Source organism: Poromitra crassiceps (assembly GCF_964638095.1).
Source record: "Poromitra crassiceps genome assembly, chromosome: 11".
Lineage (NCBI taxonomy): Eukaryota > Metazoa > Chordata > Actinopteri > Beryciformes > Melamphaidae > Poromitra > Poromitra crassiceps.
Window position 1 is genome coordinate 9,486,608 of NC_139643.1, and position 15,516 is coordinate 9,502,123.

At 42.5% G+C, this 15,516-nt stretch overlaps 1 protein-coding gene across 1 annotated transcript; it reads right to left on the bottom strand.

Annotated features, from left to right (window-relative positions):
* Nucleotides 1-7,750: 7,750 nt before the first annotated feature.
* LOC310784811 (uncharacterized protein) lies at nt 7,751-9,146 on the bottom strand (the record flags this gene model as incomplete). The annotated part of the gene is made up of 3 exons (XM_083645851.1): nt 7,751-7,951; nt 8,238-8,458; nt 8,543-9,146. The coding sequence occupies 3 exons, from the start codon at nt 9,144-9,146 to the stop codon at nt 7,751-7,753; spliced, it is 1,026 nt and encodes a 341-aa protein (XP_083501977.1).
* Between the last annotated feature and the right edge of the window lie 6,370 nt (nt 9,147-15,516).

A 15,516-nucleotide genomic window follows, 5' to 3' on the forward strand; every position in this document is an offset into this window, starting at 1 on the left:
ATCACATGTGAGATTGCATGTTTCACATGTGACTTTGACACACATTAAATTCTCACATGTGGAAAATGTTATTCACATGTGAATAAATCATAATCACATGTGAGATTGCACGTTTCACATGTGACTTTGACACACATAAAATTATCACATGTGGAAAATGTCTTTCACATGTGAATAAATCATAATCACATGTGAGATTGCAAGTTTCACATGTGACTTTGACACACATTATACTTTCACATGTGAACGTTTTTATTTCACATGTGAATAAAGCATAATCACATGTGAGATTGCAGTTTTCACATGTGACTTTGACACACATTATATTTTCACATGTGGAATATTTCATTTCACATGTGAGATTGCACGTTTCACATGTGAAAGTGAGTTTTCACATGTGAAATGGAAGATTTCACATGTGAATTACATGTGACTTTTTCGTAAGGGTTATTTTCTGCTAAGATTTTGTGAACACACAATATCTCAAAAGGACTAATAGAATGTGTGCTTTCTCTGTCTAAAAGAGTTAGTTTGTAGAGTTAGTAGTTATGTAAGCATTAGCAGTTGAATACAGCATGGTTTCAGCGTCAGAAAAATTATTCAGAGATAAATGGCTTTTTGTGAAATTCGATAGAACAGTCACTTTAACCATTCATTTTTGGCATCAGTAAGACGTCAGACATCTAAACAATAGTTTTGAACAGTAATTTCCTCCATAACAGCAGGAAACACCCCTCTGCTTCCAACTCCTCCCTCCGTGGGCGTTCTTCTTGGCTGCAGCGGCCGTGTCACAAGCTTGTCACCAGTCTCACTGCTTTGCTGCTGCTGTCCTGTGCCTGTCTGCGCGGCCGCTCTTTGAGGAAGTAGGGATGGACTCGCTCGCTTCTTGGAGTTTTGGTTGAGAGCTTTGATGAAGCTTTTGCGATTCTGGTCATATTTATGCTGCGTGTTTCAAAGTGTGCATCCAATCTATTCTTGGAACCCCCCACCGTTGCCACCGCTGTGCATCAGCGCGAAAGTGAAAGCGTTTTCGCCATCAATTTTACAGTATGAGAACGGCTTCCTCTCGCTTTTCCCTCCAGTTTTGGGTCGCCTCTTTCTACTGTGGAGAGACATGTCGCCACTCAGTGGGTCGGTAAAATAGATTATACACATTCAATACCTCCAATTCTGGTATAGGAGACGTAAAAGGGGTTGATCGATGTCCCACCGTCAAAAAAAAAAAAAAAAAATCTAAGCCGAGATATCTCGTCTTTGGCACTCAACGGTTGGATTCTGTAAGCCGAGATATCTCGTCATTGGCACTCAACGTGTTAAAAAAAAAAAAAAAAAAATTGACGGTGGGACGTGGATCAACGCCCCCCACGTCTCCTATAAAATTATTGGAGCCACCGTACGTGTACAACCCATTCCACCGACCCACTAAGTGGCGACAGTGCCCTCCAAACTAGAAAAAGCAGAGCCAAAACTGCAGGGGAACGCACGATGAAACCATTCTCATACTGTAGAATGGATTGGCGAAAACGCTTTCGCTTTCGCGCTGATTGCTGGCGGTGAGGGATTGCAAATTTGCATAATAGATTACGGGTGGAACACACTTTGAAACACGCAGCATAAATAAGACCAGAATCGCAAAAGCTTCATCAAAGCTCTCAACCGAAACCGCAAGAAACGAGCGAGCCCATCCAGACTTGCCCAGCGGCCGCCAGCAGACAGGAGCAGCAGCAAAAAAGTGAGCCTGGTGACGCGAGGTTACAGCAGCAGAAACGAGCTTGTGACACGCCCGCTGCAGCCAAGAAGACACACACGGAGGGAGGAGTTTGAAGGAGAGGGGTGTTTCCTGCTCTTATGGAGGAAATTACTGTTCAAAACTATTGTTTAGATTTCTGACGTCTTACTGATGCCAAAAATGAATGGTTAAAGTGACTGTTCTATCGAATTTCACAAAAAGCCATTTATCTCAGAATAAATTTTCAGACGCTGAAACCATGCTGTATTCAACTGCTAATGCTTACATAACTACTAACTCTACAAACTAACTCTTTTAGACAGAGAAAGCACACATTCTATTAGTTCTTTTGAGATATTGTGTGTTCACAAAATCCTAACAGAAAAGAATCCTCGGCTCTTGAAAGATGAGCCAGAATCCTCAAAAAAAAAACTTGGCAGAAGCTAACTACAGTATTGAAAAACGGCTGGCAGTGAATGTGTTAATATCATGACACATTTCTGCTGTCTAAATTGATGACAATAAAATGTTACTTCAAAAGTCTGATGAAGTATGCTAGGAATATTATTTGTAAATTTCATTTTTGTTTGACATCACTAGCATTAACATTCACCTTTTTTTTGGCATACATTTTTGCATTTTGAATAGCCTACATGAACCATATTGTGATATAGATATTAATGAAAAATTACTGTATGTCTATAGTATTGATTTAACCAGATTGCCCAGTCGCAAAAAAGCTCTGTTCCGAACTCTGCATTTATACACTTTGCAACCAAACTCAACACTGATATGTCAACACTGAAGAGAACAGAGAGCAGGGTTTGGAACATGGCCTAAGTCGACACTTATGGAAAGTCAGCATTGCTGAATGAATGCACTGTCTGATGATACTTGTTGAACAAACACTCAAGGAGAGTACATTCTAATTGGACCGAATGTTTGCTAATAATAGCTGTGCTAAATAGCTGGCAGGAAATAAACCTGGGTCCAAGTAACAAGACAAACAAAATACAAGTGAGAGATGATACTGAACCAATGAACCAATCCAGCATTGTGTTAATGTTAGCCAAACAAGACAGATTAGGAAATAGACAGAGTGAAACATGACAAAAATTGATGCACCAATAGTCAGAAAATGAAATAACTACATAAAGAAAACGTAACATCACCATTTTACTTACAGATTTGAAGTGTTAACAGCCAAAGATGTCACGATCTGTCTCTGCATCAGTGAGCTCATCTGCTTCCACTCGAATTTTTGCGCGCGCACTGCCCCTGAGCCTTGAACACATGATAGCTAGCTGCTAGCTAGCTGACGGACCCGCCCTACTCTGCCTGTGATTGGCTAGTACTATTGTCGTTGTTGGTTTTGTATGGCTGATTAGGAACGAGGAGTGAGCGATTGGTTAGGGCTACGGTAAGAGTATCAAGGTAATCCAATCACAGGCAGAGTAGGGCGGGTCAAATAAAGGCGGAACATTCAGGTGATTCGGTGAAGACGCATTTCCGTTTCGTTACACCTCTCTGCTGCTGTCTGGCGAGAATCAATACACACGAATATCTGTGGTAGCTGCGTTAGCACCTCAAAATGGACAAAACTGACCCATGGTGTCGAGCCTCTCCAGTTCAAAGGCGGGGGAAGAAGAAGAAAAATGCAGAGCCGCCCATATATGAGCCGACAGCCAAATCTGCTGGAAAACGGGGTAAGTTTATTTACCCACCATAACTAGCTATCTTGATGCTAAATCATTCCAGGTATTTAACTAAGCCTGCTAGGTAGCTAAGCTGACGTTGCTACATGGGTAACGGATGTTATCTGTGTTGTGCAAGTTTAGTTGACACTTCACTTGAGTTTTGGATTTTAAACCAAGTCCATTGTGGGGGGGGGGGGGGGGGGGGGGGGGGGGTCATGCAGCGCACACACTAGCTGTGTCCCAATTCAGGGGCTGCAGTCCACCAAGGCTAGATTTGAAGACCGATTGCGTCATTGCGCGCGACCTAGGCTGTCCCATTTCGTAGGCTCCTTCAAATGCAGCCGAGAAATGCATCCTCCTTTTCTCAAAACTTGAGGATGCAAGTGTTCTGTCCTTCGTGGCCTTTGTGGCATTCAAGATCTCGCGAGAATCCGCGAGAGGTTTGCAAGGCAGAACATTCTGAAATCGCCGCCAACTACACGCAACAGGTAAGATCTTCAAATTCTCGTTTGCAAATTCCTTACTAAATGCACTTCTGTCAACTTTAGAGGTGATTAACCGACGCTTAGGTTATTGTAGATCTCATATTTGTCAGTATTGTGAAAACATGTGACGTGTTTCTTTTGTAAAGAGCTCCACGGCTTGGCTCGTGAGCGTTCCACACTCCCGCTGCCATGTCGACTCTCCGTGCAGCGGGAGGCCCCGCTGCTGACGGCCGTCAAAGACGCTTGTCTCCCGGGTTGCTTGGTCATGTAACACAGCCCTAGCTGGCTACCCAGCGCCGCCGGTCTGCTCACTACTACGACTGGAAAGCCCCATTTAATTTCATACCACGGTCATTCTGTAGATTCATTTGAGAAAATAAGTAGCGGGGGGGGGCTGCCTTGGCTTGATTCAAATTCGTGTAAAGTTTTCCAGGGTGTGTGTGTGTGTGTGTGTGTGGGGGGGGGCGGGGTTCTCTGAACGTAACGTCACGCTAGCTGTTAGATCAAAGGACCTGCATGGTGGCCTCACTGGATGGAGGGTAGCCTACTAAGTTGTTTGTGTAAACTTGCTTGGAAGAGGACGTTAGCATTAACGTTATTGTTAACGTTATTGTGTGTGTGTGTGTGTGTGTGTGTGTGTGTGTGTGTGTGTGTGTGGTCGGGGGGGGGGGGGGTCTCTGAATTTAACAAAGGACCATGGTACCTGGGGGGTTGCTGTGTTGTTTGTGTAAACTTGCTAGATTAGAAGAGTTTTGCGAAAGAAAACGTGTATAGATACAATACTTAAAGGCAAGAAAGCAAGTTTTATAAAACAAATAACTTGTGTAAATAATAATCTGCTGAATTTATAGGGCTGTACTGCTGCTGCACCATTATCTTATAGGCTACATCTTATATTTATACTAAGAATTATAGAACTATCACTTATATTCAAAATGTTCATACTGCATTGCTGCATTCTCATAGCACATTACATCATAATCAATAGTCTGTCAGCTTGTGTGTTCTTCACAGTAATGGTACTCTCTCTCCTCTCCAATAATAAAGAAAATGGCAGAGAACAACAACCTTCCAGAGACAGAGGAGGGCCAGTTCACTTTTAAATGTGAGTATTGGTATCGCTTATTGTTATTGGCTGGTCCTCTTGTTGAAAATGTCACCTGCTTAAATATTTGCTTCTGTGTTTTTGTCTTAAGGGAGCAAAGAACTAACGGCAAAATTCATCAGGATGAGGGCCGCGAATGAAAGCCTCTTCACTGGCCAAAAGCACACGGCCGCTCATGGCTGGAGGTAGGGTAGAACTAGGTAACTTAGTTAAATAGCAAATGTGTAGGGTAGCTTCTATACGAGGGATCAGCCGAGCAGCATTTTGGTAAACAAACCGCGTCACTGGGTGGCAACGGAGCCCAAGTGGCGCGAGGCTTGAGTGTCTGACTCTAGCCAGTTAACACTGTTTACATTTTAAAAACTGCAACAATTCACACAACTTTAACACAACATGTTATACATCAAACTCTTGAGCTACTTCTGCTCTCACTCAGAATGTCAAAATATAAGCGATGTCATGTATAGTTTTTGAGATATTAACGTTTGTTTGGCACAACTCATACTATCAACTGCCGCGGGGTTCCGCATTTCTGGGTGACATCACGCTGATTCATCCTATACAATATTTATACCTGCAATGAATGCAACTTAAGCTACAGTGTTCGAAAATTAAGTCAGTTTTAATGAGCACATAAAAAAATGGCCACTAGATGGGGTACAAACCTTTGTGCTTTCTTTGGTCTGTTCTTTTTTTTTTCTCTGTGGACATAGGGTCGTCCTGGAGAAAATGAATCTCCAAGGAAAAGTGTCCCCATTGCAGGCCAAAAAGAAGTGGGACAACTTGAAGAGAAAATACAAGGTAATGTAGCCTAGACTGATTCTAAGAAATGGTTGGTTGATGACTCTTAGAAAATATGTAAGCATGTCAGTAGGTCTGGGTATTTGTAATAGGTGGATGGGCAGGTACAACTTTAAATCAATTTAGGAATAGACTAGTGGATTTTTCATGCCCATGTGACATTAGACAATTATAGTGCATTCCCACTTCCAAACAGAAAGGGGGTCGATTTGGAGGATTTTGTGGTATTGTTTTTTTGTTGTTGTTGACTGTCATGTATCCTCTATTTTAGGATTGCAAGTGTCCAGCATCAGGAGAGGGGGTCAGCGGCGGGAAACCCACTGCTGCTACTTGGCCCTGGTTTGTCGACATGGATGAGGTGCTGGGACAGAGGCACTCAACGACCCCCCTTGTCGTGATTGCCTCTATCCCAGAGGACAAGCCAGGGCCAAGTGCAGTAGTGGAGGTGGAGGAAGAGGAAGAGGAGGAGGAAGGAGGAGCAGCTGGGAGAGGGCCACCACCAAAGAAAGCGAAGAAGGAGAAGGATGAGATTTTGGAGCTGCTGAAGGAGGACATGAGGCTCCAGAAGGAGAGATCAGAGCGATTCTTTGGTCTGTTAGAGAGGCTCGTCCAAAAGTAAAAACAAAGTATTAAAAAACAATCCGAACAATACTTTGTTTTTACTTTTGGACGAGCCTCAAAGTATTATTGTTCGTATTGTTTTTTTTGTTGTTAAAAACAAGTTTGCACATTTGTTTTGTTCTGTTTTAAATGTGTTGTTCATGAATTAAGGTTATTTAATAAATATTTTGTTTAAGAAAAACATACTTTTTTCTTTTTACACAGCACAAAAGTGGAGTGGAGTGATCCAGAATATGTATGGACACTTTTCTCTTTCGATTGGAGTCTTGCCGATAAGAGTGTTCGGTGTTTTGATAGATGGTTTTCACAGAATTGTCAGTCCTGTCCTAGGAGTCCTGACGGTTGCACTAGCAAACACTGCAACAGGAAGTGAGCTGGGCTTAAATTTAGAATCTTTATGTTGTCAAGTTAAAACCGTCTATAGCTCAGCTAACTTTACCTTTAACTTTTAAAGGACTGAGATCACATTAACCATACTTTACACAATGTAGTGTGTAGTCTGCAGCACCCAGGATCACAGAGATGTGCTATATTTAACCTCTACAGAAGTTCGCAAAATATATGTCTAAATTGGATCAAGTCCCTCTATGCTTCCTTGATGTCCTTATGCTGAGTTAACAGACCTGATGATTCTAACCTGAACTTGGGAAACACAAAGCTAAGCCTTAAGAATTCACTAGACAGAGCATTACAACAGTGGTAGTGATAATAATTTATTTTTACCTCTAAATAGTCAAAAATGTATAAATAAAATAAATAAGGTATACTGAACATATATGTACATAGAAATAAATAAATGTAACATAAAATGTAATGGATGGGGGATGCTGAAAAACAGAACCTATTTACAATAATGAATGAATAGTGTTCCTGTACTGGACAGGTTTTTAAATGGCCAGGACATGACATGACTTTTGTTTGAGCAGGGAGGCACTGGCAGTGCTGTTGGGCCCTCTGAACCAAGAACGGCGACATGGATGGGGTGGTCATCTTGGGTGGTCTCCAGAGTGTGTTTGGGGGGTCATCAGTCCACTGTCCACCGCATCTGGGTTTGCAGGGCTGGGTCAATCGACGGCTGCCATGTCACTATTATGTTTTCAGAAAGATTCAAGAATAAAATACAGTGAATACAAAGTAGGCTACTACTTCACAGCTGTATATTGGGGGGGAAACAATCACCACAAAAGAAATGTCACAACAAAATATTTCTTGATTTGATTGATTTTCTTCATATTTCAAAATGCAAAACTGCTCTAGATAACATTTTAAATAAATATGAATCGCATAACTTTACAATTCTTTTACTTGCCTTTTACAAATAATCATGGTCAGGGGGTACCTCCTCCAGGGCAGACACCTCTGCGGTCAGCTGGTCACGCCAGGGAGCACCACTTACTGCCTCCAACCCGTTCTCCTCATCCTCCTCATCCTCAGGCTCATCCTCATCCTCCGGGGCCACGATGTCACCAACCCCAAGGCAGATGTTGTGGAGGATGGCACATGCTGTTATGACCTAAAATTATAATATATATATTAGTCATGCACAATGTATCGTCAATCACATCGGTATTGGCCGATGTTAGTCATTTTTTAACATATCGGCATCAGTCCGATGTTCAGTATGTACAAAATTTGATGATCATAGAAATGTGTTTTTAAACAGATCATATCGAGATCGGTAGATAAATATCACTTATCGGCCATAACAACAATGTTAACATTATTTATCGGTATCGGCCAAAATTGACTGATTTACTCTTCTTCAATATTCTATAAAGTCCTGTTGAGTGATGACTTACGTGTGGTACAAAGGTGTGGTGTACCTCCAGCGCTTGCAGGAAGATGGCCCGGAACCTGGTCTTCATCATCCCAAAGGCACGCTCTATAATGGAGCGTGCCCTGGAATGATGGACATTGAAGCGCTGGGCCCCCACACCTTGTACTGGCCTCTTGTAGGGAGTGATGAGGGGGAGTGGGTGTTGGAGGCATGGGTACCCCCCGTCCGCTAGGATGAAGTGCCCTGGAGATAGATAGATTTATTTGACAATCTTAAAATATAATAATAATACTGCTTCACCTGAAGACAGCTATCACATACAATTACCTGGAGGAGGGTAGAGTGACCTTCTGTACAGTGGGCTGTGCCGAAGCACCCTGGCGTCATGTACTGACCCAGGCCAGCCCACGTACGTGTCAATGAAGCGGCCCTGATGGTCACAAACAGCCTGCAGGATGATGGAGGGGAACAGTTTCCTGTTCCTGTAGCACTGACCATCAGGGCCGCTCGGTGGCTTGATCCGGACATGGCAGCCGTCGATTGCTCCAGCAGCTTTACGGAAAGCACGGTGTCTTCCCAGCCCTGCAAACCCACGGGTCACTGCCTGCAGGTCTTCTGGGGTCTTGGGGAGGTGGATGACTTTGTGGCGAATGGCCACCACCTCCTCAGTGACTCTGTGGACGATGCGGTGGACAGTGGACCGAGGCATCCCAAACACTCTGGAGACCACCCTGTATGACCCCCCACTGGCCAGCCAGAACAAGAATACCAGGGTCTCGATAGTAGAACCCCATCCATGTCGCCGTTCTTGGTTCAGAAGGCCCAACAGCACTCTCAGGGCCTCCCTGCTCAAACGAAAGTCAATGCGGGTGTCCTGGCCATTGAAAAACCTGTCCAGTACAGGAACACTCAGGTTGATCCTGCAGTACATGGGTCTGGTCTGGGGGGGAAGAGGAGAAGATTTTTTTAATAAACAAAATAGCAAGATGAAATATGCCATTATGTCACTTTCTCCCATGGGCTTTGAGAGGGAGGCTATCTATCTATCTATCTATCTATCTATCTATCTATAGTATATATGTATCTATCTATGTATGTATGTATGTATGTATCTATCTATCTATCTATCTATCTATCTATCTATCTATCTATCTATCTATAAAACCCTGGTAAGGTTAGGATTAGGCTATATGAAATTAAAAGTTAAATGACATTCGCTATAAGCCACATTAACTAGTAACATTTTGGTTTAACAAATACTTTACCTGTCCATCTTCTCTCAGCCTGAGAAACATCATGCGGCGTCTCCGGCAGTGCAACTCTAATTCCTCCATAAAATAAAACAAAATTACCAACAAAAGGATGTTTTCGGGCTCCATTGTTTCAAGGCTGTTCTGTAGATGTGCTTTTGAGACAGTGGCGGGACTGCGGGAGATCATAGGATTCTCACATGCGCTCGCGCTGTCAAGCGGGAGATAGGATTCTCTGCTCGCGCTGTCAACTGGTTGCTAAGGAAACCATTGCGGGGGGCGGGAACAGCGAGTGACAGCAGCTCTTTCTCACCGAGAAGAGCCTGGTGACGCGAGGTTAGTAGTAGGCTAGACCGTCTCATTTCGCTCAACGACTCAAGGCTGCGCACTTCCCTGACTGGTCCGCGGAGGACAGACCTCTGTAGGCCGCGGCCGACGTAGGCCGTGGCCCCTAAATTGGGACACAGCTGTTGTGTCCTTCAGACTGTGTGTGTGTGTGTGTGTGTGTGTGTGTGTCACACACGTGGTTTATCTGCTAAACCATTTTTTGTAATGCAAATTGTTTGTATGTCCACAAGCAAGGACCACAATGGAAATCAGTCTGACTTTTTGTCTAATCCTTGATGATTTTAGAATGCATGTATTGTATGCATGTAAATGTAATGTATTTTTAATTGTCAAAGAAACTCAACTAAAATTACCAAAGACATCTAAACACAATGGGCAGTTATCGAGGTCAGAAAAGAGTCACGTTGAAACCAAGTCCAAAAAAAATAGTTTGTTCAATGAACTACTATTCAGTGCAATCAACAACAAAAAATCAACATGCTAGTTGTAAAGTCAGGGATGCAAACTAGTCAGCTTTAGGTGACAGTAATCTTTTTGATCCCAACATAGGGCACCTATGTGTCATCCGGCTATGGGCGGAACACACCCATGACATCTGCCCGGAACAAAAGTGCAGCTGTGCTCCCACTCAATCCTTGCGTTCAGTTCAGAAAACATGGGCGACGCGAGTATTTAACGTTACAAAAGCACGTCAACAGTGTTTTCTCACTGCCAGTAGCCTACAGCAGGGTTTGACAGATAGCTAGTCCGATCGGTGTCAGCACAGCCAGTGCTCCCAGTCCTCGCTGCTCGTTAAATATTTCCAAATAGGCGTTATTCTGATAAACTGGTTACATATATGTTCCGAAACATCCTATGACCCCAGGGTACATCACTGAGGATACGTCCCAGTTATGCATCCATGCAATGTTTTTTTTCTTTATTGCGTTCTCACCCGAAAAATATTAAAACTTTAAAAGTTTGTTTGTTTTTTGGCTTGAAAACAGCTTTTTTGGAAAGTCTAAAAATGACTACGGTAGGCGTAATCTACTTCCGTGTCGAAAGCCGGAAAGACGATTACAAAATGACGTCATGCAGAAACGTCCTTGTATGGGCAAAGAATAAGGTGAATAGTTGTGCGTCGCGGCTACTATTGAATGATGGTTTTGTGTCTGCCGATAGGCTATCTGTCACACCTTTCATTCTTTATGAGTTTGCATCCCTGAAAGTATTGTGAGCTTATGTCAAGCTACCAGTTAACTTACCGGTAGTCTAACAGTATTTTGAAAGTAGTCAAGTGGCTACTTGTGTGGCATGTTTTCAGTTACAGTCACATCACAGTACCTGTTAAGACTGCGAGAGTGTGGAGGTTTTCTCACAGCTCACTGTTGATTAATAAGGACCTCCCATCATTCACACAAATACTGTAAATGGCACAATCAAGCTCCTATGATTGGTTTAAGTAAGAGTTGGTCCAAGCAAAAAGTGTTACAGTCAAAGTCAATGACAGGAAAAAGGCATATTCAGGAGCTAAGAGGAAAAATAGGCTACAAACAAAGCAATAAAATCAACTTAGCTAGAAGCAAGTAGGTTTAATTAAGGCTACATAAAAGATACATAAGACAATCATTTAGAATGGTTTCTGTCTCATAACATCTGTTTAAAATGGAATATCTTTCTCCAAATCTTTGATTTGATAATGGATATAACATTTAATATTTATCTTGACAGTGTCAGTCAGATATGCAATATTAGTGTTATCAGTCTTTCATCAAGATTAATTTGTTAATATTTGGTGATAACCATCTGTGGAGTTACCGTCAATTAGCGTTTTTTTATTCATATTAATATTCAGGCTAAATCAAACTTGTAAAATTCAACTTCTTGTCTGTCGATTATTGTTAATCCTAATACCATCCTATAGGCACAATCCAGGTCAAAAGTGAATTAATTTTGGAATATGTTCTGTCTTAACACGTTCACTGCCAATGACGAGTTGAGTCGTCAAAAATAATCCAACGGTTGACTGCCAATGACGAGTTGAGTCGTCAAAAAAAAAAAAAAAAATTTTGACGGTGGGAGGTGGATCAACGCCCCCCACGTCTCCTATAAAATTATTGGAGCCACCGACCGTGTACAACCCATTCCACCGACCCACTGTGGCGACAGTGCCCTCCAAAGCAGAGCCAAAACTGCAGGGGAACGCGCGATGAAACCATTCTCATACTGTAGAATGGATTGGCGAAAACGCTTTCGTTTTCGCGCTGATTGCTGGCGGTGCGGGATTGCAAATTTGCATAATAGATTACGGGTGGAACACACTTTGAAACACGCAGCATAAATATGACCAGAATCGCAAAAGCTTCATCAAAGCTCTCAACCAAAACTCCAAGAACCGAGCGAGTCCATCCAGACTTCCTCAAAGAGCGGCCGCGCAGACAGGCACAGCAGCAGCAAAGCAATGAGACTGGTGACGCGAGGTTACCGCAGCAACAGAAACGAGCTTGTGACACGGCCGCTGCAGCCAAGAACACACACGGAGGGAGGAGTTGGAAGCAGAGGGGGGTTTCCTGCTGTTATGGAGGAAATTACTGTTCAAAACTATTGTTTAGATGTCTGACGTCTTACTGATGCCAAAAATGAATGGTTAAAGTGACTGTTCTATCGAATTTCACAAAAAGCCGTTTATCTCAGAATAATTTTTCTGACGCTGAAACCATGCTGTATTCAACTGCTAATGCTTACATAACTACTAACTCTACAAACTAACTCTTTTAGACAGAGAAAGCACACATTCTATTAGTTCTTTTGAGATATTGTGTGTTCACAAAATCTTAGCAGAAAAGAATCCTCGGGTCTTGAAAGATGAGCCAGAATCCTCAAAAAAACCCTCTGGCAGAACCTACCTACAGTAAAAAAAAAACGGCTGGCAGTGAATGTGTTAATTGTAGGTGATGAGACTGAAATGGCCCCAACAGCCATTGTGGCTTTGGCCAAAGCAGATCTTGCTAAAGCCAAAGCACAAATGCAAATGTATAAGGTGACGGCTGAGAACCTGGAGGAGAAGATGGAAGCTTTGACCCAGGAAAGAGACTTCCTTCGGAGGCAACTTTCCGATGGTGAGTGAAGCTATACTGTCCATTGAAGTTTCATTTTTTCTTTATTCATCATTATCTGTTTTACGATTTACTTCCTATTAAGACATGTATCTTAAAGGAGAACTTTACCGAAAAACAATGCTGTGTTTTTTTTGCACATGATCTTACACACATATCTGAAAACTGTAAACCGTTTTGCATTCACTTAGTTTGACAGATCTGTCAAACTAAATCAATGGCAGCAAAACAGTTCCTGTAATAGGATGTACTCTGTACTCCCATTATCAAAATCCATGTTATTCATATTGTGTAAGATAGTCCCTAATCCAAACACTACTATAGTGACTAAAGTGTTAATCACACATTATTTGTTGTTAATACATGAGCTAAGACATGCCTAATGTGCATGTTATCATGTGTGTTCTGCACAAGTTCTGCACAAGTGTTCTGAGCCATGTGTAACGTATGGGGCAGGCCGAATAATATAAGTTCAGTGTGCAATAATGACAATTGGCACGTAAGTTATACTTACTCTACGTATTGGTTACTTAGACGTACTCCACTTTTGCTCCTATTGCATTTAATACTGTTCACTGTTTATACTGTTATACTGTTTATTCCATGCTATGTTGTGTTCTTTCTTCTTCTCATTCTGCTTATTTTATCGCATTACTACTGTGTATTTTATTTTATTTTATCTGTGTTATGTGAACGAGCAACTGTAACTTGTCCCAATTTTCCCCCCGGGGATCATTAAAGTCTTTCTGATTCTGATTCTGAAGAGCTGTGCTGATCACTTCTTAAAATAAACAGCTACCAGAATAACGTGCGTAACGGGCTCCCTTTTGTTGAGATTTCCACAGAGCAGGCAGCTTTCCGACCCTGGCCACAGCATCTGAAGGCAGCACACAGCTCTCTCTGTATGCCTGGCTGGCGGTGCATGCAGATTACAAGCTAACATTTCGCATGGTGTGGCCTTCGCCCTGTTTAGCCCCGCTGGTGTCGTTTGTGCTGCAGTAGGTTGACTGTCATGCTGGCTTTCCATCATTTTGCATTGCATTTTGGATTTGGCACTCTTATCCTCTTGTTGTTCACGATGTTTGTGTTGGCAGGTATCCCAGCATGCTTTTTCAGCTATTTGTTCGTATCCAATACAAAGTGAATGGGAATGAGGCTTTTTCGTATTGTCTTGTTGTTCACAGCAGACAAGAGGGGGGGGGGGGGGGGGATTTAAAATCGACCAATGCAAAACCGAAAGACAGCCAACCAAGCTGCAGCACCAAGAGACCGGCAGGGCTAAACTGGGTGTAGTCATGGAAATCCATTGGTCGAAATGTGTATGAACCCTGTTTACTGTTGATGAGTTTTAGAGAGTCCCGTTCGTGTTGTGTTTCTCTGTTTCTGTGATCTCCATGCTGAAATTAAACTCCAGCACGATAATGTGTTCAACACGCTAACAAACAGAAACAAACCAATGCGAGCCAGGGCAGGCACACAACTCTCTGCATCCATCTCCTCCTCCTCGCTCATTTCTGCCGTCCATCATCACACACGGCTCAGCGTCGCCTCGCCCGCAGGAGGCAGCACATAGCAGCGCTGTTCATGATCTTAGCACAACTGTTGTCCTTATATTATCCCTGGCCCTATCATGTTTTGTTTTTTGTTGTCATTTGAGTGTACTATATGAAATATGTAAAACTATCAAGTAGATCTAGTGGACTGTCAATCCCTGCATCAATTCTTTTTGGCATGAATTTTGTAGTAATTGATATATCCCACTTGATTTGTTTGGTCCCAAGAAAAGAAACAAGGAGAAGGGGGAGACGTCTCGGAGTGGGATCTCCATACAGGATCCAGAATCTCACTCGTCTCTGAGTCAGACTCAGAGCGTTATGATTCTTCAGTGGAGAGAAAGAGGAGGAAGAGGAAGAGGAAGCGACAGATATTATCTGACTCTGAGTCTGACTCTGAGTCAGATAGCTCTGATTCTTCAGTGGAGAAGAAAAGGAGGAAGAAGAAGAAGGGGAAAAAGGCGAAAAAGGCGAAGAAAGAGAAAAAAGGCACAAAAGAACATCACTACCGGCAGCAGGGTATGTGAACCAAATTTTGTTGTACTGTATGTCTGAATCAAGTCTTGTTAGAAATGAAAACTGGAATTTTTAAAGGTATAACCTAGGATGTAACTTGACAGTAGTGGGTGCTACTGGCCTACAGAGGCTGTTCACTGCTGCAATCGCCCATCACCATTTACTTTTGCTACCAGCAGCTGTTGATTAGTCATTTGCCACCGACCCAGTAATCTGAAGCATTAATAATTGAGGGGACCTACCATATATACTGTGTAGGGCTGCAACTAACTATTATTTTGATAATCGAATAATCTGTTGATTATTTCTTCGAATAATCGGATAAAAACAAATGCGTGGTAGGGGTGGGAATCACAAGTTTGATCACGATGCGATCCGATCTAGATTAATTTGACAAAGATGCGATACGATGTGTGCGATACGATGTGATTCAATTTGATTCAGGCGGCTGCGATCAATATTAAACGATATGCCCCACAATATGCCTACAATCAGTAAACCAGTCCAAAAAAAAAATATATATATATCATTTGACAAAT